The 26,078-nt window shown below is 38.7% G+C and overlaps 1 protein-coding gene across 2 annotated transcripts in view; it reads left to right on the top strand.

Moving 5' to 3' along the window:
* Window positions 1–456: 456 nt before the first annotated feature.
* Window positions 457–26,078, top strand: part of cabcoco1 (ciliary associated calcium binding coiled-coil 1) — a 31,335-nt gene continuing 5,713 nt past the window's right edge. Inside the window, exons 1-4 of one of the 2 annotated variants that reach the window (XM_083557011.1) lie at window positions 457–540; window positions 952–1,046; window positions 20,116–20,285; window positions 22,186–22,333. In XM_083557011.1, the coding sequence (XP_083413137.1) occupies window positions 523–540; window positions 952–1,046; window positions 20,116–20,285; window positions 22,186–22,333 (431 nt within the window). In that variant the 5' untranslated portion in view covers window positions 457–522. Of the gene's footprint in view, window positions 541–951; window positions 1,047–19,927; window positions 19,981–20,115; window positions 20,286–22,185; window positions 22,334–26,078 lie in introns of those variants that run through there. The other variant, XM_083557012.1, reaches the window with a different exon arrangement.

Below are 26,078 nucleotides of genomic sequence, written 5' to 3' on the forward strand. Positions count from 1 at the left end.
TCTATTTTCTGTGGGGTTTATTTCAAATATAAAAGATATATATTAATTCAGCAGCATACACATATCATAGATAGATTTACAGGGTGGTGCAGGGATATGGGAAATTAATATATTAGTTTAGTGCAGCCAGAGGAAAATTTTAAATATAGTGAAGTGTATCAGGTTTTATTATAAGCACCCAATCATTGGATTAAATCATTTCAATATGTATCAGTAATACATTGTGTTAATTTATTATTGATTTACATCATTATTAATTGTATTTATTTATATTATTGTTATTATTATATTATTATTACCATTATCGTTGTTGTTTTATTTACAGCATGAAATTGAAATTATGTTGTGGCTTTTTTGCTCTAAAAGAGGGAAAAATAGTAAATAGTTTTTTAAAAAGTAAATAAAATAAAAATAATTAGACTTTATGGCTGAAGTACCTGCATGAGTCTTCGATGTGTAGCCCCGCCCACCCGTTACCTAGGCAACGTTTGTATTCAACACGGGAAGAGAGCTGAAAACAAAATGGCCGCCCATTCAAATGTATGTATATATGTATTTGTTTATGTTTGTATATTATTATTGTTTTATTTAATTATGAGTATTACCCTGTAAAAAAAAATGTGTAATAACTGCTTAATGTCAGGCAATAGGAAATTAGCCTCGTTAGTAATAGGTTAAATCTCAATTGTCTCTATGCACCCTATATAAGTGCACTATATCAGGTATGAATTCATGGCGTTTTCAGCCTATGTAGTGTCCTATTCGTAAAACACGAAACAGTTTGGGATCAAGCTGCTATACACGTAGGCGTTCGTTTTTTTATGGAAGAAAATGATCAAGTTTATTAGGAAATTGATATTTAAGGTTATTTATGAGGATTTTACTTTATCTAGCTAGCGGAAGATTATCAGTGTAATTAAGTGTTAATTGGTGACTTGTTTTGTGTTGAAGGCAAATGAAGCAGGTGAGATGTTTCCCCAGTGGTCTTGTCTACCATGTGAAAAGATAGATCTGCTGATGAAGCTTTCTGTGGACAAGGTGCAGCTGTAAGTAAGCAAATCGATGTAAAACGAAATCAATTCACTGACTACTCAAGCCTGCAATGTACATCAAGGGCTATATTATTAGACAACCCCAATTCTAAAAAGTTTGGGGGAAAAAATTATAAAAATGCAATGATTTGCAAACCTTATAAACTCATATTTTATTTACAAATAAAACAGACATATTATCAAAAGGTAATTTTAAATTTTATGGCTGCAACAGGTTTCAAGAAATTTGGGACAGGGCCATGATTACTACTGAGTAAAATCACCACTTATAACTTGTTATCTTTCTTTCGGCTTCTCCCATTAGGGGTCGCCACAGCGGATCATCCTTATTTATGAGCCGCATGTTTGATTTGGCACGTTTTTACGCTGGATGCCCTTCCTAACACATCCCTCCCCATTTATCCGGGCTTGGGACCGGCACTAAGAGTGCACTGGCTTGTGCAACCCTAATGGCTGCGGTTGGTTCCCTGACCGGGGATCGAACCCGGGCCGCAGCGGCCGCAGCGCAGCGCCGCATACTAACCACTAGACCACCAGGGACCCTAGTAACATCACCATGTATACCTTTCATAATTGATGGTGCCTTTTCTAGATGTACAACCTGCCCATTCCATTGACACTAATGCACCCCTATACTATAAGAGATGCAGGCTTTTGAACTGAGCGCTAATAACAAGCCAGATGGTCCCTTTCCTCCTTAGTCCAGATGTCCATGGTTTCCTAAATAAAAAAATGTGAATCATATGAGCACATAACAGTTTTCTCTTTTGCCTCTGTCTATTTTAAAAGAGCTTTGGCCCAAAGAAAGCATTTCTTAATATTGTTCACATGTGGATTTTTCTTTGCATCTTTAACTGGCGTTTGTGAATGACATGGCAAACTTTGTTTACAGACAATGATTAATCAAAGTCTTTCAGAGCCTTTGCTGTGATTTCCATTAAAGAATCATGCCTTTTTGATGTAGTTCTGCCTAAGGGAACAAATAAATATCACTGGGATCCAAATTTGATTGTCTCTTGTGCACAGAGATTCCTCAAAATTCTTTTGATGATATTATGTACTGTAGATGATTACTGTAGTCTGCAATTCGATATTGAGGAAAATCTTTTTCCCATTATTTGTAGACAGTTTTTCCCAGATTGCTCAACCGCTGCCTATTTTTTACTTCTGAGAGAAACTCTCTCTCTCTAAGATATGCTTTTTATACAGAATCATCTTATTGACCTGTTGCCATTTAACCTAATTAGTTGCAAAATGTTCCTCCAGCTGTTTCATTTTAGTAACACTGTAATGTTCCAGCCTTTTGTTGCTCCTTCCAAACTTTTATGAGACATATTATAGCCATCAAATTCAAATGTACTTAATTTTTTCCCTAAAATGGTTTTATCATATATGTTTCCACATACATACATACATACATACATACATACATACATACATACATACATACATACATACATACATACATTTTCTGTGTTTTACTGTGAAGAAAATATGGGTTTATGAGTTTTGCAAGTTTTTTTTTAATTTTCTAACTTTTTTGGAATTAGGCTTATAGACATGCCCTGTTAATTACAAATAAAAATACATTGATATGAAGGTTTGAATTATTAGCATCAGCATCTGATTTTGCTGATGGCAATTACACACTATAGGTAAAGGTTGGTGGCCACATGACCATCAAACCCATATGTGGTCCTAACCCAAATGGTTGACACACAGCTGGAAGCTGAAATCTCACAATAATTTAGGATATCTTTGTATGCTTTTGCGCTATAATTTGCCTTCACTGAAATAGGACGCCCAAACCTGTTCCAGAATGCACCTGTGCATGGTTGGACGGGAAAAACCTAATTGTCCTTTATAGAGCTCTGACCATAATTCAGCTGAACACCTTTTTCTTTATATGGACTACATTTGGAACGATTTGTTCAGAAAGCACCAATAGGCATGACAGCCAACATTTAGCCATATACTATATTAATTATTCGGAATGAACAGATCATATGTACTAAATTGTAAAAGCTCATAAAAGCTCCAAATTCAAATCTTTTGGGCAACTAGGATCCCACTGTTCAGATATGCAGAAGGACCATGTTAATTAGCAAATATATGTAGCACTGATCAATGCATTTATTTATACAGAGATAAATTAGTTTTTTATTAATTAGAGCCAACAAATTTCCTTAGAATGTTAAAGCATATATGCATAAATACACATATATGTATGTATACTTGTTGTGTGTGTGTGTATATTTATATATATATATATATATATATATATATATATATATATATATATATATATATATATATATATATATATATATATATATATATATATATATATATATATATATATATATATATAAATTAAAATAATTTTGCTGAAAAGTTAAAACAAATATAAATACTGGGTGAGTGCTAGCTGAGTGCAGATACACCATCAGAGACAGAATTTGCACATCTGTTATGTGTGAAAAGAAAGCATTTGTGTGTTTTTCAAGATTTATAGAAGCAGTGTATGGCTGCATGGTAAAAATTATAGATTTAAAATACTTCTTATAGCTGATATTTTTCATCTCTGATGATAAGATGTTGGTTATATAAAACCAGCCAGTGATTTCTTTTTGGTTTTATGCACTATGACATTATTGACAGACCTCTTGCTTGTCATTAGGGAGCTAACTTAATCCTGTGCAATACATGAAATTGTATTTAAAGCTAAGTGCCCTTATTTCTGTGTCATAATAGACACAAATGCACAGGACAAATCCATGCTTTATATGTCAGTAGAAAAAAAGCTAAATTTGATTAGAAGCTAGTGTGAATAAGATCGGGGTGATGTGGTCATATCTTTTGTGTCTAGTAAGGATTTTTGCTGCTGCATTCTGCATTATTTGACCACATTTGATTCTCATGGAACACCAAACTTTACCTTAGTAACTTTATCATTTATATCTATAAAATGAAAATGATCAGTAAAATAATATGTGAGTCAGGAGAGAACTAAAAAAAAGAACTAGGACAGATAGGCATGCTGTCGATGCATAAAAATTCTTTATTATATTGACTGTAGTAAATGAATTGGTGGCTTTAAAGGCAAATATTCTATTAAATTTGCCAGTGTATATAAGAAGCAAAATAAGTAAATAGCATTTCAATAATGTTTGATTAATATAACAACAATGGGCCTCATTTATCAACCCGGATATGGGCAGATTTATGTGTAAATTCATGAAGATCCTGTCATTTCTGAAAAAGAAATTGTACTCCTGGTGTGTGTGTGTGTGTGTGTGTGTGTGTGTGTGTGTGCGTGTGTAAATTATGCATAAAAAGACTACATGTGTATACAACTCGTATCAAATTCTCTATTAAAAACACACCATGCTAGTTCATTGGTCTTGACTGGCATAATTATATGGTGTAAAAATAAATAAAATGAGGCAACACAAATCCATAAAATTAGACTTTCTGAGAATTTCTGAGAATTGAGAAAAAATGAGAAAAAATATTTATATTTAACAAAAGAAAAAGCACCTTTTAATGGTCCACATACAGTGAGGAAAATAAGTATTTGAACACCCTGCTATTTTGCAAGTTCTCCCACTTAGAAATCATGGAGGGGTCTGAAATTGTCATCATAGGTGCATGTCCACTGTGAGAGACATAATCTAAAAAAATTATCCAGAAATCACAATATATGATTTATTTGATGTATGATGTATTTATTTGTATGATACAGCTGCAAATAAGTATTTGAACACCTGTCTATCAGCTAGAATTCTGACCCTCAAAGACCTGTTAGTCTGCCTTCAAAATGTCCACCTCCACTAAATGTATTATCCTAAATTAGATGCACCTGTTTGAGGTCGTTAGCTGCATAAAGACACCTGTCCACCCCATACAATCAGTAAAAATCCAACTACTAACATGGCCAAGACCAAAGAGCTGTCCAAAGACACTAAGGACAAAATTGTACACCTCCACAAGGCTGGAAAGGGCTACGGTGAAATTGCCAAGCAGCTTGGTGAAAAAAGGTCCACTGTTGGAGCAATCATTAGAAAATGGAAGAAGCTAAACATGACTGTCAATCTCCCTCGGACTGGGGCTCCATGCAAGATCTCACCTCGTGGGGTCTCAATGATCCTAAGGAAGGTGAGAAATCAGCCCAGAACTACACGGGAGGAGCTGGTCAATGACCTGAAAAGAGCTGGGACCACCGTTTCCAAGGTTACTGTTGGTAATACACTAAGACGTCATGGTTTGAAATCATGCATGGCACGGAAGGTTCCCCTGCTTAAACCAGAACATGTCCAGGCACGTCTTAAGTTTGCCAATGACCATTTGGATGATCCAGAGGATTCATGGGAGAAGGTCATGTGGTCAGATGAGACCAAAATAGAACTTTTGGGTCATAATTCCACTAAAGGTGTTTGAAGGAAGAAGAATGATGAGTACCATCCCAAGAACACCATCCCTACTGTGAAGCATGGTTTGGGGGTGTTTTTCTGCACATGGGACAGGGCGACTGCACTGTATTAAGGAGAGGATGACCGGGGCCAGTCTCCAGACCTAAACCCAATAGAGAATCTTTGGAGGGAGCTCAAACTCCGTGTTTCTCAGCGACAGGCCAGAAACTTGACTGATCTAGAGAAGATCTGTGTGGAGGAGTGGGCCAAAATCCCTCCTGCAGTGTGTGCAAACCTGGTGAAAAACTACAGGAAACGTTTGACCTCTGTAATTGCAAACAAAGGCTACTGTACCAAATATTAACATTGACTTTCTCAGATGTTCAAATACTTATTTGCAGCTGTATCATACAAATAAATAGTTATAAAATCATACATTGTGATTTCGGGATTTATTTTTTTAGATTATGTCTCTCACAGTGGACATGCACCTACGATGACAATTTTAGACCCCTCCATGATTTCTAAGTGGGAGAACTTGCAAAATAGCAGGGTGTTCAAATACTTATTTTACTTACTGTATAGCTATAAGCTGACAGAGCAATTATTGCTCATTTTTTATTATTTATGTATTATATATGATTCATTATTTTATTTGGAATGTTAGTAAACCAAAATAACTTTCTGTTTTTGTTCATTGTGAGGATTGATGTAACCATTACCTGAAGCTGCCGGCATGATTTTCTGCATTGTACAGATATAAAATAAAAAAAATAAATAAATGACGAGTAGGTGTACAGGTGTCAGAGTTTGCAGTAAAGTGCTCTGTGAGTGTATTATGTATAGTTTACATAAGATAGATCATGACTATCATTACAGTGACAAGTGTTTATTTATAAATTTGTGTTGCCTCACTTGATTTATTTTTATACCCTATAATTAATGTCAGTCATGCCCTTGTGAACTAGCATGATTTGTTTTAATTAATTCAACACATATAAAATGAACATTGTGTGGTTTACATTACTTTAATGTTAGTGCTTCCATTAACACTAACATTACAATAATGTAAATCCCATACTGTTTATTTCATGTGTGTTACATTAACACATTCAGCAAGGACTATATTGCAATCTTGCACCTTGGACTGATCATTGCACAAACTGTATATTTAATGTCTTTATCTTTATTTATTATTTTATTGTTCTAGTTAGTTTTTCATTCATTCATTTTTAGTTCCTTTTACATATAACTCGTGATAATTAAAATAGAGATGATTCTGATTGTGATGTCTCTCATCAAAACGTGATTTCTTTGCTGATAAAACATTACGTTTTTAATCACTAGGTTTTTATTATTTAAATTGCGCACGATCAGTTCATGTAAATTGTTTCAGTTCAATTATATTGTATAGCGCATATACCAACGGACATCGTCACAAAGCAGATTTATAAAAATAAATAGGTTAATCTCTATGAGTTTATGCATAATAAGCATGCCAAGATGCTACTGGCAAAGGAAATACTCTGACGATAATATTGTACATATGTTACACATTTTTTTTAGTGCATGGAATGTTGTTTTCTTTCTAGGAAGGGTGGCAACTCTTCCTGGTAATGTGCTCTATCTGAGTGCAGACTTTGACATCCCCATTTACATTAAAAGGCGAAGCGGTTACATTAAAAAAGGAACCAAATGTAAGAAACTGAATGCTTTATTGACTAAATCCCAAAGAGAATAAAGGGGTTTCGTTGCAGTTATAAAGTTTTGCAGTGTTGCTATAAAAAAATACAATAATAATAATAATAATAATAATAATAATAATAATAATAATAGTAATATTTTATTTTATAGTAATATATATATATATATATATATATATATATATATATATATATATATATATATATATATATATATATATAATATATTTATATATTGTATGCAATTCATCTTAAATGTGACAAAAAAAATAAATAAAAAGGAATTACAGTACTAAAAATTAATTTTCAACAATATGTAGAAATAGTGGAAAATGGAAAACTTTAAAAACAAAACGTAGTTTGATTTTATGTTTCAATATAAATGTTTGATCTGTAAACCCTCGTTAACTTCAAGTTCCCTAACTCTCTGACCCAGACAAAGTTTTGCAATGCTTTGAAGAAAAAGCTCATTCTTCTTCTTCTTCTTTCGGCTGCGGTGAGAAGAAAAAGCTCATTACTTCTTCTAAATTACAAGATGCCAACATCATTATAAGGAAATAAAAACACAGCGAAAAAAATTTGTGACAATCATTAAAATGAAGAGGCAGGCATTTTTAGTCATTTTCAGTTGGATTATCTTTAGAGAGCATATAAGAACTTTGTTTGCATAGCTATTAAAGTAATTTTGTCAATGACATCCTGTTTCTCTGAAAGCTGTACAGTATGTTTATGTGCAGTCTATCATTTTGGCTCAGTGTGCTGTCTATAAGCATTATGTGCTCTTTCCTTTTCAAAAATATTTCCACTTTAGAGAAACTGCAGTAACAGAATAAGGTGGCTGAATGCCACGTAAAAAAATTAGAAGCCTTTATTTATTAGATGTGCACTACAGCACAGTTACATTCTTTTGTTCGCATTTTCCAGCTTGTTGGGATACTGGGATCAGAGTGCAGGTTTAAAAATAAAATGCTGTCTCGGAAGCCATAAATAAATGCTCAGTCCAAATTGGTTTCTGGTTTCAAATAGGGAAATGGGCACTAAAGGTTTATGAATGTTAATAATCACAGGTCCTCTGATTGGGATCTATTGTCCCTATTGTATTGTTTTGTATTGTTTTTAAGATTTATAATCACACTCTTGATGTCATCCAAATCAGGATGGGTTCCCTTTTGAGTCTGGTTCCTCTCAAGGTTTCTTTCTCATAACATTTAAGGGAGTTTTTCCTTGCCACAGTCACCATGACTGCTCATCAGGGATAAAAACACATTGCTCACCTTAACTCTTAAATTCTGTAAAGCTGCTTTAAGACAATGTCCATTGTGAAAAGCACTATAGAAATAAACTTGACTTGACTTGACGATTGATATCTGTGAGCAAATAGAAAAAGTAATGAAATGTAAACGTTCTAGAGAACGTTTGTGAATGTTCACTTCTCTTCTGCCAGAACAGGACTGTTGTCCATTAATGGAGAGTTCTTGGGCTTGGAGAAGGTCGAGAACTGTTTTCTATTACAGGTGGAATTTTGTCAGAGTGACAGAGGGATTTTTAAAAGCTCATTTTTGTTCATGAACAAAAATTTAAATGATAGCATACCTAAAAGATGATATTCTTGATATATTGCTAGTGGACAGTTTCAGTTCCTGGGAAAAGTTCTTTGTCCTTGACATGAGACCTTCTCACCTAATTCTGACTAGCAAATCGATATTGTGAAATTTCTCGCAGACTTTTTGTAAAAGCAGAAATAGAAGTGTGAAACTTTTGATAGATGCTGACCACTGCAGACTGGGAGCAGCCCACAAGAGCTGCAGTTTTGGAGATGCCCTGACAATTTGACCCTTGTCAAACTTGCTCAAATCCTTACGCTTGCCCATTTTTGCCCATTTTTTTATGCTTGCCCCTGCTTCTAACATAATAACGTTGAGGACAAAATCTTCACTTGCTGCCAAATATATCCCACGTATTAACAAGTATGATGAATATATAATCAGTACCACATACAGTGAGGAAAATACGTATTTGAACACCCTGCTATTTTGCAAGTTCTCCCACTTAGAAATCATGGAGGGGTCTAAAATTGTCATCGTAGGTGCATGTCCACTGTGAGAAACATAATCTAAATAAAAAATCCAGAAATTACAATATATGATTTTTTAACTATTTATTTGTATGATACAGCTGCAAATAAGTATTTAAACACCTGAGAAAGTCAATGTTAATATTTGGTACAGTAGCCTTTGTTTGCAATTACAGAGGTCAAACGTTTCCTGTAGATTTTCACCAGGTTTGCACACACTGCAGGAGGGATTTTGGCCCACTCCTCCACACAGATCTTCTCTAGATCAGTCAGGTTTCTAGCCTGTCGCTGAGAAACACGAAGTTTGAGCTCCCTCCAAAGATTCTCTATTGGGGTTAGGTCTGGAGACTGGCTAGGCCACGCCAGAACCTTGATATGCTTCTTACAGAGCCACACCTTGGTTATCCTGGCTGTGTGCTGGTCATTGTCATGTTGGAAGACCCAGCTTCAATGCTCTAACTGAGGGAAGGTGGTTGTTCCCCAAAATCTCGCAATACATGGCCCCGGTCATTCTCTCCTTAATACAGTGCAGTCGCCTTGTCCCATGTGCAGAAAAACACCCCCAAAGCATGATGCTACCACCCCCATGCTTCACAGTAGGGATGGTATTCTTGGGATGGTACTAATCATTCTTCTTCCTCCAAACACGTTTAGTGGAATTATGACCCAAAAGTTCTATTTTGGTCTCATCTGACCACATGACTTTCTCCCATGACACCTCTGGATCATCCAAATGGTCATTGGCAAACTTAAGACGTGCCTGGATATGTGCTGGTTTAAGCAGGGGAACCTTCCGTGCCATGCATGATTTCAAACCATGACGTCTTAGTGTATTACCAACAGTAACCCTGGAAACAGTGGTCCCAAGGTTACTGTTGGTAATACACTAAGACGTCATGGTGTATTACCAACAGTAACCTTGGAAACAGTGGTCCCAGCTCTTTTCAGGTCATTGACCAGCTCCTCCCGTGTAGTTCTGGGCTGATTTCTCACCTACCTTAGGATCATTTAGACCCCACGAGGTGAGATCTTGCATGGAGCCCCAGTCCGAGGGAGATTGACAGTCATGTTTAGCTTCTTCCATTTTCTAATGATTGCTCCAACAGTGGACCTTTTTTCACCAAGCTGCTTGGCAATTTCACCGTAGCCCTTTCCAGCCTTGTGGAGGTGTACAATTTTGTCCTTAGTGTCTTTGGACAGCTCTTTGGTCTTGGCCATGTTAGTAGTTGGATTCTTACTGATTGTATGGGGTGGACAGGTGTCTTTATGCAGCTAACGACCTCAAACAGGTGCATCTAATTTAGGATAATAAATGTAGTGGAGGTGGACATTTTGAAGGCAGACTAACAGGTCTTTGAGGGTCAGAATTCTAGCTGATAGACAGGTGTTCAAATACTTATTTGCAGCTGTATCATACAAATAAATACATTATACATCAAATAAATCATATATTGTGATTTCTGGATTTTTTTTTAAGATTATGTCTCTCACAGTGGACATGCACCTACGATGACAATTTCAGACCCCTCCATGATTTCTAAGTGGGAAAATTTGCAAAATAGCAGGGTGTTCAAATACTAATTTTCTTAACTGTAAGTATTTGAGTTAGTTTCACAAGGCTCAAATTGTGATGCTAGACGACTGGGTCAGAGCATCTCCAAAACTGCAGATTTTGTGGACTGTTCCCAGTTTGCAGTGGTCAGTATCTATTAAGTGGTCCAAGGAGGGAACAGTGGTGGACCGGTGACAGGCCAAAGCTCATTGATGCACGTAAGAAGTGAAGGCTGGTCCGAGCGGTCCGATCCAACAGATGAGCTCCTGTAGCTCAAATTGCTAATGGACTGTTATGGAAGCAAAAGGGGGACAAACTAAATAATAGGTGGGTGGTCACAAAAGTTATTCCTTAAAGTTATTATTATTGTGTAAATGCTAAATGGCCGGAAGTTTGTCTACGATCATCTTACTCCGAAGGCATGGTATTAGAGTGGAGTTTCCTCTTCGGTTTTTGCTTATATAACAGCCTTTCTGTTAGATCTTGTGTGAACTGCAGCTTGAGGAATTATGCTCATTCAGGTAGAAGAGCCTTACCCAGGTTGGGCACTGGAGGGCTGCTGTGCAGTCAGTGTTACAATTCATCCCAAAGATTTGAGGTTAAGGCTATCTGCAGGGCACTCCAATTCTTTCACAGCAACCTTGGTAAACCATATAATTATGACCTTGCTTAGCATGCTGGACGAGGTTTAAGCTCTTAGTTCCAGTAAATGGAAATTTTAATGCTACAGCATACTAGAGAATGTTTGTGAACGTCCACTTCTCTTATGCCAGAACTGGACTGTTGTCAACTAATGGAGCTTTCTCGGGCTTGGAGAAGGTCGAGAACTGTCTTTCATTACAGGTGGATTTTTGTCAGAGTGACAGAGGGACATTCGGACCTTCTTCTTCTTTTGGCTTCTCCCATTAGGGGTCGCCACAGCGGATCATCCGTCTCCACACCCCCTGTCCTCTACATCTGCCTCTGTCACACCAACTACCTGCATGTCTTCCTTCATTACATCCATACACCTCCTCCTTGGTCTTCCTCTTTTCCTCCTTCCTGGTAGCTCAATCCTCAGCATTCTCCTACCGATATACCTGGGTATACCTAGATATACATGAGGAAGTGGAAGCGCGGAAAGCAAGTGGGGGCTAGTGCTAGGCTAAAAGCTAACCCTAGCTGGCCTGCTCTACCATCTCTACTGCTGGACAATAAATTGGACTACATACAGAGAGGAGGTTCAACAGTTAACAGCCTGGTGTGGAGCAAACAACCTGTCTCTGAACATTGACAAAAGTAAAGAGATAGTTGTTGACTTCAAGTCAAGAAGCTTTTATTGTCATTTCAACCATATAAAGCTGATGCAGTACACAGTGAAATGAAACAACGTTCCTCCTGAACCCAGCTGCTACATAAAACAACATAAAACAACAGTCACAGAACAGAAGAACACAGGGCCAAGAACTAAGATCCTCGCCACATAAAGTGCATGTGTGCAACTGGTGCAAACAGTGCAAAGACAACACAAGACAGTGCAAGACAACACAGGACAGTGCAGGACAATACACAATACACAAAATATAAAACTAAAAACAGCAAAAGCTCCGCCAGTAAAACCTCTCGTGACAGAATAAGGTGCACAGTAGCAGAAAAATGTAAATAGAAAAATGTAAACAGGATTGTGCGATTCTACAATAGCAGAAAAATGTAAACAGGATTGTGCAATTCAACAAAAGCAGCAATCAAAAAAACTGAACAGTGATCAAAGGATTTGGACAGAATATTATGCAAAAAGAGCAAGTCCCGGAAGATCAGCAACAAATGGCATGTAAACATTTTGCGATAATGAATGAAAGGTGTGAATGGTGCTGAAACCTGGGTGTGCGAAGTGTATGATGTGTGTTGAGTCCGGTCGCACAGATCAGTCACACAGTTGTGTGTAAGTGTGTGTGTGAGTGTGTGTGTGTGTGTGAGAGAGTTCAGTTCAGATGTTTGTTGAGGAGCCTGATGGCTTGCGGGAAAAAAACTGTTGCACAGTCTTGATGTGACGGCCCGAATGCTTGGGAACCGTTTCCCTGACGGTAGGAGGGTGAAGTGTGTGTGTGACGGGTGTGTGTGGTCATCCACAATGCTGTGTGCTTTGCGGATGCAGCGTGTGGTGTAAATGTCCATGATAGAGGGAAGAGAGACTCCGATGATCTTCTCAGCTGTTCTCACTATCCTCTGTAGGGTCTTGCGATCCGAGACGGTGCAGTTCCCAAACCAGGCAGTGATGGTGGAAGTAGAGGAAGTAGAGTAGGAAGTAGAGATGCTGCTGGGCTTTCTTGGTGATGGAGCTGGTGTTAAGTGACCAGGTGAGGTTGTCCGCCAGATGAACACCAAGGAATTTGGTGCTCTTGACGATCTCCACTGAGGAGCCATAGATGATCAGTGGAGAATGGTCACTCTGTGTTCTCCTGAAGTCAACAACCATCTCTTTAGTTTTGTCGACGTTCAGAGATAGGTTGTTGGCTCCACACCAGGCTGTTAACTGTTGCACCTCCTCTCTGTATGCTGACTCGTCGTTCTTGCTGATGAGACCCACCACGGTCGTGTCATCGGCAAACTTGATGATATGATTCGAGCTGTGCGTTGGTGCACAGTCATAAGTCAGCAGAGTGAACAGCAGTGGACTGAGCACACAGCCCTGAGGGGCTCCAGTGCTCAGTGTGGTGGTGCTGGAGATGCTGTTCCCGATCCGTACTGACTGAGGTCTCTCAGTCAGGAAGTCCAGGATCCAGTTGCAGAGGGAGGTGTTCAGGCCCAGTAGGCTCAGCTTCTCGATCAGGTGCTGAGGAATAATTGTGTTGAATGCTGAACTGAAGTCTATGAACAGCATCCTTACATAGGAGTCCTTGTTATCCAGATGGGTGAGGGCCAGATGGAGGGTTGTGGAGATGGCATCGTCCGTGGAGCGGTTTGGACGATACGCGAACTGCATGGTGTCCAGTGCGGGTGGGAGCTGGGTCTTGATGTGCCTCATGACGAGCCTCTCGAAGCACTTCATCATGATGGGTGTAAGTGCAACGGGACGATAGTCATTGAGGCAGGAGACAGAAGACTTCTTCGGCACAGGAATGATGGTCGTCGTCTTGAGGCCCGTAGGAACAGTGGCGCTGCTCAGAGAGATGTTGAAGATGTCGGTAAGGACATCCGCTAGCTGTTCTGCACATTCCCTGAGCACTCTGCCAGGAATATTGTCTGGTCCAGCAGACCTCCTTGGGTTAACTCTGCATAGAGTTTTCCTCACTTCAGCTGTGGTTAGACAGAGCACCTGATCAGTGGGAGGAGGGATGGTCTTCCTCGCCACCACGTTGTTCTGCACCTCGAACCGGGCATAGAAGTCGTTCAGCGCATCTGGGAGGGAGGCGTCACGGTCACAAGCAGGTGATGTGGTCTTGTAATTCGTGATCGCCTGGATGCCCTGCCACATGCGCCGGGTGTCTCCGCTGTTCTGGAAGTGGCCATGGATTCTCTTGGCGTGTGCGCGCTTCGCCTCTCTGATGGCACGGGACAGTTTGGCCCTTGCTGTTTTTAAGGCCGTCTTGTCCCCTGCTCTGAAGGCGGAGTCTCTTGTTTTTAGCAGCACACGCACCTTGGCGGTCATCCATGGCTTCTGGTTGGAGCGTGTAGTTAAGGTCTTGGAGATGGTCACGTCATCAATGCACTTGCCGATGTAGTTGGTCACTGTTGACGTGTACTCCTCCAAGTTGATGAAATCGTCATTGGTTGCAGCTTCCCTGAACATGTCCCAGTCAGTGCATTCAAAACAGTCCAGGAGAGCAGACATGGATCCTGCTGGCCAGGTTCTCACTTGCTTTTGAGCTGGTCTTGAACTCCTGCTGAGTGGTCTGTATGCTGGGATCAACATAACAGAGATGTGGTCTGAGTACCCGAGGTGGGGGCGGGGCTTCGCCCGGTATGCGCCCCGGATGTTTGTGTAAACAACATCCAGCGTGTTTTCTCCTCTGGTTGCAAACTCCACATTCTGATAGAATTTGGGAAGCACAGTCCTGAGATTTGCGTGATTAAAATCTCCGGCGACTGTAAACAATCCGTCAGGGTGTGTGTTCTGAAGTTCGCTAATGGTCCCGTAGAGCCCACTGAGCGCTTCCTTAGCATTAGCGCTAAGTGGTATGCACACTCCGAGCACAATAGCGGTGGTGAATTGCCGTGCCGTAAACGCGGCTAGCCCGTCTAGCTGGATGGGGGCGTCCGGAACTCTGTCGCTCAGCCACGTCTCAGTAAACACAAAGACGCAGCAGTGTCTGAACTCACGCCGAGTAGCTTGTTGGAGTCGGATGTAGTCTAATTTATTGTCCAGGGAGCAGACATTTGCCAGCAGTAGTGATGGTAGAGCGGGCCGGCTAGGGTTAGCTTTTAGCCTAGCATTAGCACCCGCTCGCTTTCTGTGTTTCTGCTTCCTCGTGCAGCACTTCCGATTTCCCCTCCTCCGTCCGTCCGCCGCAGGCGATGCCGAGGTCCGTAGGCCTGGTTCTTGGAGCACGCCGAGGTCGCGTAGCTTCTGCCACAGGTCATCATTAATGGGGTTGTTTGGGTTGTTTCTGAGTTCTTTCAGGGTTTTGCGGTTGTACACAGGGACACCGGTTGCTCCGATGTCCATGTGTTGTGTAGGACGGGCTACAAAATGAAGTTAGCACCATTTTGGGTCTGGAGCGGCCGCTGCGAGCTACTGCCGCGCCGCCATCTTGGACTACTGCCGCGCCGCCATCTTGGACTACATCCGTCTTGGACTTCAGGAGAGCACAGAGCGACCATTCTCCACTTAACATTGATGGATCCTCCGTGGAGATCGTCAAAAGCACCAAATTCATTGATGTTCACTTGGCGGATAATCTCACCTGGTCACTCAACACCAGCTCCATCACCAAATAAAGCCCGGCAGTGTCTCTACTACCTTCTACAGAGGGACCATTGAGAGCATCTTGAGAAGCTGCATCATTGCCTGGTTTGGGAACTGCACCGTCTTGGATCGCAAGACCCTACAGAGGATAGTAAAAACAGCTGAGAGGATCATCAGAGTTTCTCTCATTTACACCACACGCTGCCACACACACTTTTCACTCTCCTACCATCAGGAAAGCGGTTCCGGAGCATTTGGGCCTCCACTTTCAGACTGTGTAACAGTTTATTTCCTCAAGCCATCAGGCTTCTCAACAAAGAAATGAACTGAACTGAACTGAACTCACACACACACACACACACACACACACACACACACACACACACACACACAAAACTGTGTGACTGTGATCTGTACAACCCAGACTCAACACACACTCGTACTCACTTCGCACACCCATGACCTCAGTACCAACAACATTACATCACCTCATTACCATAAACTTTTTAAATGCTTTCTTTGCACATCCTTTCTGAAATGCTGCTATATTGCTCTTTGCACAACATTTTTTGTTTACATTTTGTACTGTTCAATTTTGTTTACTTTGTCTTGTCACCAAAGGTTTACTGGCGGAGCTATTTTGTGTTTTGTCCCGTGTTGTCTTTGCACTGTTTGCACCAGGTTGCACACATGCACTTTATGTGGCAAAGACACTTACCTCCAAAGTCCTTAGCCCTGTGTTTACTGTTTCTGTGATAATTGTTGTATGTAGCATCAGGGTTCTGGAGGATCCATGTTTTATTTCACTATGTGCTGCGTCAGCTGTATATGGTTGAAATGACAATAAAAGCTTCTTGACTTGACTTGACTTCACCTACATGCCCATTGAAATCTGGCCCAATCACCAATCGTTCATTCCTAGGTACACCTTTTACCACTTCATCTAATTCACTCCAGAATTTTTCCTTCTTCTCCATCTCACAGCCAACTTGTGGAGCATAAGCTCTGATGACATTAATCATCAACCCTTCAACTTCCAGCTTCACGTTCATTACCCTATCAGAATCTCTCTTTACCTCCACTACACACTTACTGTACTCTTCCTTCAGAATCACCCCTACACCATTTCTCTTTCCATCCACACCATGATATAACAGTTTAAACCCACCTCCAATGTTCCTAGTCTCCACTTGGTCTCCTAAACACCTTTCTTTCATATAAGCTGCCTCTCTCCCTTTACCAGTCATAGTGCCAACATTTAAGGTACCAACCCTAACCTCTACTTTCCTACACTTTTCCTTTCCCCGCCGTCTCTGTAGACGTTTTCCTCCTCTCCTTCTCCTTCTTCGACCAACAGTAGCCCAATTTCCACCGGTACCCTGTTGGCTAACGATAACTGTGGTGGTCGTTGGTGACCCAGGCTTCGACCATCCGGTATGAAATTCTTATTCGTGATCCGCATGTTTGATTTGGCATGTTTTACACTGGATGCCCTTCCTAACGCAACCCCCCTTATTTATACAGGCTTGGGACCGGCACTAAGAGTGCGCTGTCTTGTGGAACCATAATGGCTCGGTTAAATGATAGCATACCTAAAAGATGATATACTTGATATATTGCTAGTGGACTGTTTCAGTTCCTGGAATAAGTTTTTTATTCTTGGCATGAGACCTTCTTTCTCATTAAATTCTGCCTAGCAAATCGATATTGTGAAATTTCTGGCAGACTTTTTGTAAAATCAGAAATAGAAGTGGCAATGGCGAGTGGTGACTTGCACCCTGATTGTTTTGTTGATACTTAGTTGATTTACCATTACCTCAGTTATTTTTTTAATTCCAGCCAGGCATAACTTTATGGCCACTGATCAGGCATAGCTTTTCTATTGGATTAAACTGCAAGAGCGAGCATTTGCTCCCCACGTGCATCAATAAACCTGGCCACCCATGACCCTGTCGCCAGTTCACCACTGTTCCTTTCTTAGACAAAATTTGATAGATGCTGACCACTGCAGACTGGGAACATCCCACAAGAGCTGCAGTTTTGGAGATGCCCAGTCATCTAGCCATCACAGTTTGACCCTTGTCAAACTTGCTCAAATCCTTACGCTTGCCCATTTTTCCTGCTTCTAACATATTAACATTGAGGGCAAAATGTTCAGTTGCTGCCAAATATAGCCAACGTATTAACAAAAATGATGAATAAAAAATCAGTGTTATTCACGTCACCGATTATAATGTTATAATTTCAAATGTTATGCCTGGTCGATGTACAGTATATACCAAAATCAAATTCAATATACTTAATAAAACTTAAGAAACTTAAAGAAATCTTTGAAAAGCATAACCTGCTACATAAGTGTGCAGACATCTTAAATTTAAAACACTGTTGGCTTGTAATACAGCTCTGTCACTTTGAATAGGAGTCTAACGATTTCTTGCTTGCCACAACTTGCCGCCATTGGCATTCATCCGTCTTTGCAAAAATGTTGCCAACGTCAATAAGATTTAGACCTGAGCTCTCTTTTATCGTCTTGTATTTGTGTTATAGGTCATTATTACTGTATACAGGAACATGAAATTTAGCTGAATAAGAAAGGGCTCCAGAAATGTACTATTCATTAATTCCTTAATTTTTAATCGAACCTGCTGAAGACAAGCAGAACCATAGCATGATGCTACCATCACCATGCTTTTCTTTTTCCAAAACACATCTGACCAAATAATTGTTTTCACCAGGATGTGCAGATTTTTTTATTTTTTAGTAACTCATCTAAAAGCCTTATATAAGTTAAGTTTGAGGACCCTAATAAAAGGTTGCTGGCACTAATAAACATGGCAGAAATGCCAGAAGCACATAATTTCTAAACACGATGTGTCATAACACAAAAAAGTAGCCTATTCATACAGCAGCCAGACTGAGTGTGTGCATATTGTCCCAGGAATGAGCCAGGCATATTATTGTTGCAATGGCTTTTGACAGGAAGGTAATGGCATAGAAATAGCCTGATGCCATGTTGTGCAAGAAAGACACCATGACACAAATTTATCGCACATAAATATTTGCATAGTCAAAAAAGTGCGCAATATGCATCTTTCTAAATGTTGCTCAACTATTAAGTATATGTTTTGTGTATTATTTGTATTTTATATATTTTATGTACAGTCAGTAAACATAATGTAAAGCATTTTTAATAATATTACATAATTGAGAGACTACAGTAGTGATGTAAGATGGCATAAATAAATAAATAAATAAATAAATAAATAAATAAATAAATAAATAAATAAATAAATAAATAAAATCCTGCTAGCTGTATATGACTTTTTTAAATGGTCATGTTTTATGATTTTTCAAATGGTATCGCTATATAAAAAATGCCATTGAGATTCAGATAATGGAGTGTGAGAAATAGTTGGCATGTAATGAAGCAAGAAGTGAAAGCAAGTGCAGATCAAGTTACATAAAGTGCAAAATACAAAATAATAAAAACCCAACTCAAAAAAAAAAAACATAACCAGAATATTTTTGGGGGGGAATCATAACAAATGTAAAAGACAAACGTGAGCCAAAGAGTGCTGTACAAGGAGAGTCTTACATACATGTACTAATCAAGGGTGACATGAAGCATATGTGAGAGATTAGTTACAGTCATGTGATGTGACAGTCATGTGATGGTGCATAATCGAGACAAAAGTAATCAACATAATTTTTAACTTCCCTGATCATATTCTTTTTAATGCTAAGTAAAAAGAAATATACAGGAAAGGTTTGTTAATGTTCTAAATACAGAGGCAAAGCCCCCACCTCTTGTGTCCATCTTTCTGAGGGTCTTTAATGATTGCAACCAGTGTGTAGTAACCACTGCAGTCTTCTTTTCAGCTGAAATTTGGGAAGGCATAATCGAAGCTGTAGATGCAAAAAAACAAGCTTATCAAAAGCTGCTCTTTAGTGTTGGTGGTGGTGTAAAAGAGAACACTGAATAAGTTCATAGTCGTTCTGGACAATAAACAGAACCCCTTCCCTTATTGCTGTTTAATAATGGGAGCTCTTTTAGTAAGAGACCTATTTAGTTCGGCTTTAGAAACGAATGGCACAATAGGTTGTTTGTGTCATTCTGTTTTTTATCTCCACTGTAAAAAAAGGAATGGAACAAAAGGTCATTTATTTCCAACAGTGATCAGTCTGTACAACTGTGGTGTTACTGGTATTTTGCACTGAGCCAGTCTTAAGATATTCATTCGAAATCCATAGTGGATCGCTCATACCACTCTTCATTGCTTATATTTTGATTCTATTTTAAATGTGTATGTTTCGGTTTACTCTGAAATCTCTGTGTTGATTTAGTATGTGGATTTTAGGAATAAATAGTCATCTGTTTATCTGTTTATCTGATGACACCCCCCCCCCCCCCTTGTGTTTCTTGTCTCCCTTGTTTAGGCAATTTGTGGATTTACTTGATTTGAAGAACTACCAAGTTTGTGTAAAAGAGGCGTTCCTGTTGGACTATTTTGTTGCAGGATTTTGGTGGGCGAAGGAGATGGCTTTAACATGCCAGCAAATTTCATTTATTATGGCCCTCTTACAGCTGCTGCTTGACAACATCAAAGGTAAATAAGTAGTAGGACAGAATATACACTTTGTGATCAAAAGTTTGTCGACCCCTGACAATCACAGCCATGTGTTCTTGCTGATTTACTTCCTTTTTGGTAATATAATAACATTCTGCAGGGTTTTTTACTAGATTTTAGAGCCAGGCAGTTGGGAAATATTTTATAAACCATAGGCGTTGTCAGGCATTGATATTGGGGCTGAGGAGGTCAAGGGGTTCAGTCACTTATCCCAAAGGTTTTTAGTACTGTTGAGGTCAGGGCTCTGGTATGCAATTTTTTAATTAAAATAAAATACATTAAGAGTGTGCATAATATAATAATGGTGCAGAAGGGGTGTTTAACTATTTGGCAAGACCCACATATGGGTGCAAAGAAAACATGTTCACATACTTTTGGCCACACCGTGTATATTAGTATAAACAAATAAATGTGATAGGAAATGCTTAGGGACACTGTAAACAGTTTGTAAACAAGTCGAAGATTCTGGAAATTAATGGCACCATAAAATGTTATATGCAGATGTTTGGCAGAAGCCTTAAACTTTCACCCACATCTTTATTAGGAACACTAAAATCATACTGGGAAGGGTATTCCCATTTGCTCTTAAAACAGCCCTGATTCTACATAGCAAGGATTCCACAAGATGTTGGAGGAAATCCTGTGAAATTCTGGTCCATGTTGAGACATCACATAGGCACACTTTCATGAAGCTATTCTTATGCTGTATCATATCCCAAAAGTGTTTCATTGGTTTATGCGTAAGCATTATACATTTTTTTAACTGGAACTAATAGTTTGAACATTTTCTCAGCATGACAATGTCATTTTCCCAGCATGAAAATGTCATTTTCCCAGCATGACAATGTCCCTGTGCACAGAGACAATAAATTTAAAAGGATAAAGTGGAATATCTCAAGTGTCCTCCACAGGGCTTTGACCCTACTCAACCATGCTGAACTCTACTTTGAGTGAATTAAAATACTGACTTGGCTGAACTGGCAAATTCCCAGAACTACAACTGAACTTATAACTGAAATCCTTCCAGGAAGAGTGTGATGAAAAAAGAAAATTTGGACTGTTCAGAAAAGCATGTATGGGTTTGATAGTGTGATGCCCAACAGCATTGCATTATCAATCCATATAGTGTAATTCAGTGGTGGGCCATCAGGGCCAGCAATGCCTCCTCCTCTGGACTAAATGCTATCAAAATCACTGGCTAACATTTTACTATATTTTTGTTTCTCTCATCCGAGTGTAAGTTCAGGTTGCAGTTTCTATCAAGTAGTGCTATATAGCCAGCAAAAATGAACAGTATGGGTTCTTGGTAGGTTGAAATCTATGCTGCTTGAAGCTGTTGCTTTAACCAACCGGACTGCAATATGGGTACTTCAAGGCCCCCAAGCTGGCGTCCAGTTAGCATTTTCACGTCTTTTGATTGGATGGTCAGAGAGCATGCTATTCAGACTCGCAACCCGCAACTGTAGCAAACAGCGCAGGCTCAAATACTGTATATTCATGAGGATTTTTTACATTTAAAATGTTTTTTCATTCCACAATGTTGACAGAGGAGAAAAACATTTATTTGGTATCAGATACACTTACAAGACTGAGTGTTCAAGGAAAGCGTGAGGAAAGGTCAGCCTAAATAAATCAAAACAGTTGTTAAGTTTTTTCCTGAACTATTTATACTTTTGCTTTCTTTCCTGTAGAATTGGAGAAAAACACATTATCCCGGTAAAATCGTAATGTGCAGAAAGAAATGCAGAAAAATGCAGGAAATACCCGGGGTCATTTTATGATGTTAATATTGATGCTTCTGCTAGAGCTGATGTACGCGATATATTTACAGTATAATCTTCAGACAAGCACTAACAAGCCCTGGATGTGTCATTTTCAGACAAGCACATGCAATTTGCCGAGAATTTTAAGAAGTTCACCAGAATGCTGCTCGCAACTAGACAGCCGTCACCGTCGCCAAGCGCCACTGTTAATCCTCTGTTTGATGTGGATCAAATCAAATCCATTACGGATTACTTCAGGAGCAGGTTAATATTTCTCCCCTACTGATATCACATTATTATATATAACATTCACCTCAACATGCTGTAATTATCTTAAAATTATGAGCTAGTGGGATGAATAAAAACGAGATCATTCTTTTTCTGTTTCTCATTAATAACCACTGTGAGATATTCACTCCTTTGCCTACTAGCAATAAGCAAATTGGATTCCTTTTTATATCCTCCATAATTAATACTATGCATAATTCATAAAGCAATGGATTGTGAAGAGTGTAGGCTTCTGCAGTGCATAACAAGTTGCACCGATGTGGGAAAAAGATAAATCAAAAAAGAGAAGTGAGAAACACAAGCAAAGCAATTATATTTGCACTGATTTAAATTCTTTAGCATTTTAAGCAAGCAAATTGTGAGCATTTGAAATCTGCAGGTCTTTGTGTAAAGCACTCATTAGTGGTGGAGTCTAATCAAATCATTTCTTTAGCCTCTTAATCCTTTCACTGTCACCCATAAAATAGCCAGCAGCAAGCTATAGATTGATTATAGATGCAGTGTAAGAGTCCCATCAATCTCTCTTATATGATATACTGGAACTACACTCACCATCCACTTTTTCAGGAACACCTGTACACCTGTATGTTGATCTAGGCAATAATGGTGCTGCAGTACAATGCATAGAATTGCAATGCATAGAATTATGCATATACAGCTTAAGAGCTTCAGGAAATGTTCACAAACATCATAATAATTTTTTTTTTTGTCTTTATTCTCAAACATCAGAATAAAGACAAACCTTCGTGGCTTTGATCCTGGTAAAGAAGGTCTGGTTTGATTATTTCAGACTGCTCATCTCCTGACAACATTCTGTACAAATTATATAAATAGCATTAAATGAGTGACAGATGTGTCTGTGGAAAGATCTTATTGACAGAAACCAGCACAGGAAAATGGAGAGATTGGTACAAGCTCCCAAGAATAATACAGTAACTCAAATAATTATTATTTGCAACGATGTTAAGCAGAGAAGCACGTCATCCTGTACAATATATCAAAGCACAGACTACAGAATACAGACTGTATTGGGGTTCCATGTCTTAGAAAAAAAGATAAAGAAAGTGCTGTTTGGTTGATTTTGTTTGCATGATAGACTCCGATTCTTGTTATTTGTTGACCAGAGTGAAACTTTAAGTCAAGTCAAATTTGTGTGGAGTAAAGTGCAAAGTTATTACAATATTATAATAAATACTGTAGATATAAACCTATTGGTTAGCAACCTTTGGTTTACAGGGCTCAGAAGCACTTCATGTAGTCTTCTGCTGTTGAAGCATTAAGGTTTAATATGTTGTGTGGTCTGAGATACATTTCTCACAACTGTTGCTCATTTGAGTCTCCTCAGACCAGACCGGATATTCTCTTATTCTGTTTCTGGAATACTCAAAACAGCCCATCTGTTATCAAAAACCATATCACGGGCAAAATCATTTTTTTCCTTCATTCTCAACTTTAATTAAATGTATTAAATGTAAATGTATTTTATTAAATGTAACTCTTGACCTGTATCCACATGATTTTGCCATTTTGCTGCTGTTTAATGATTGGTTGGTTTACAGGTTTTCCCAATTCACCATCATTTCCTGCTATAATATTATAACCCTGTTATAAAAATATATGTTCCATTATTTATTTAATGTTGAGTAATGTTCGAAGATGTATGGCCAGACATAAATGAACAGTTATTAACAATTGCACAGTAACCTGAACCCAGCCATCTGGAGCTGTTAGACAGCAATATGACCTTGGATATTCGTGGGCTGTCATGTAATTTGTTATGGTTTTGCATGCAAACTGATTCAGTTCAGTGTACATAACATACAAGTATAGCTAGATGAGAAAAGTATGGTCTATGATTGTGGGGATCTTTGATACAGATATTTGTCTCACTTAATAAACCTACAGTCAATCAGTATAGCACTGGCAAGTTTTTTAAATGAAGAATCAGGCATGTAAGTTTGAGCCATTTCCAGGATCATGATGTTATTACACTGTTGTTGCTGGTGGGGGCCTTTTGTAATTTTAGGTCTTTGGAGGAAAGGGCTTTTAAGAGAACTGAATGGAGGAAATGGGATTGAAGGAAGGGGGAGGATGCTTTCTGCAGAATCTTGGAGGAAGTCAGCAAGCTTGCCAACACTGATTACTGTAGTTTTAAAAGCAACTCTTATTAGCTACTGTCTGCAGTTGCTGGCAAAGTTTCCTTTAAAGGTTGCCTGTGTATCTTGTTCTTGTGAATCTTACACATTGTGGCCTCAAATGGCGATGTTATAAATAGGTTACAGCTATGACAGGAGTAATCCACATTTTCAAGAAAGCATCTCTTTGTTGGCATTCTGTTACTTGCTGGTGGTTTGGATAATAGCGGTTTTAGAGTGCTATTTGCTAGCTTGGCTACTTGGAAAAATGTGTGTTTTGTGATACACTGTGAAGAAGACAGTAAAAATCTAGTAAAGTTTAAATTGCGTTTGCAAATTGTACACTTGCTTATTAAGTTTATATTGATTCTGTTAAACTATCAATCTGTCTGTATGTATGTCTGTTAGCCTTTTAGCTAGTTATTTAACTAGCTAATTAGTTTTAACCATAAAAAAACCTCTTCTGTTTGCTAACTGCAACTGGTTATTTAGATTGATAGCTTACTGGATTGTTAGCATTAACTACAAAGTTCTACCTGACAGCTAGCATGTTTCTTATATTAGAAAAAAAGATTCCAGAAAGCTCCATAAGGTATATAAACCATGAACATATTTAATTGCAAGTTTTATTGCCTCATAATAACCAATAACCTAGGCAACTTCAATTAAATTCAATTTATGTTTATTTGCATACTGGGACATTGTTAAAAGTGCAATACAAATAATGAAGTACTTACTTCAGTATGAACACCTGTACATTCATTCAAGTTATGTAGTCAGTCAGTCATATGGTAGGACAATGCATTATACATGCAGATGCAGGCTAAGAGTCTGAGATAATGTTCACATCACAGATAGTTATTGGTGCCAGACAGGCTGGTTTGGGGAATTTATGAAAAGAAAAACACCCAGGAGCAGTTCTCTGGTCCAGAAAAGTCTATATATATATATATATATATATATATATATATATATATATATATATATATATATATATATATATATACACACCTAATATTGTGTTGGTCCCCTTTTTGCTGCCAAAACAGTCCTGACCCTTTAAACATTAACTTCTTCAGCAATTTGAGCTACAGTAGCTCGTCTGTACGGTAGCTCATCCACACAAGCCAGCCTATGCTTCCCACGTGCATCTGTGAGCCTTGGCTGCCATAACCCTGTTGCTGGTTCACCACTGTTCATTCCTTGGACCACTTTTAATAGATACTGGCCACAGCAGACCGGGAAACTCCACAAAAGAGCTGTAGTTTTGGAGATGCTCTGACCCTGTCGTCTAGCCATCACAATTTGGCCCTTGTCAAACTCGCTCAAATCCTTAAGCTTGCCCATTTTTCCTGCTGCTAAGACATCAACTTTGAGGACAAAATGTTCACATACTGCTTAATATACTATCTCACCCACTAACAGGTAACATGATGAAGAGATGATCAGTGCTATTTACTTCACGGGTCATAATGTTATAAGATCATAATGTTGCAGGTGTACATGTGTTCCGAATATATTCCTTTTTTCCTATTGTGCTTGATAATTGCAAGAATACGTAAACTGTGTTTCTTTTGAAGTGATTG

This window comes from Silurus aristotelis (genome assembly GCF_946808225.1).
Source record: "Silurus aristotelis genome assembly, chromosome: 12".
NCBI lineage: Eukaryota > Metazoa > Chordata > Actinopteri > Siluriformes > Siluridae > Silurus > Silurus aristotelis.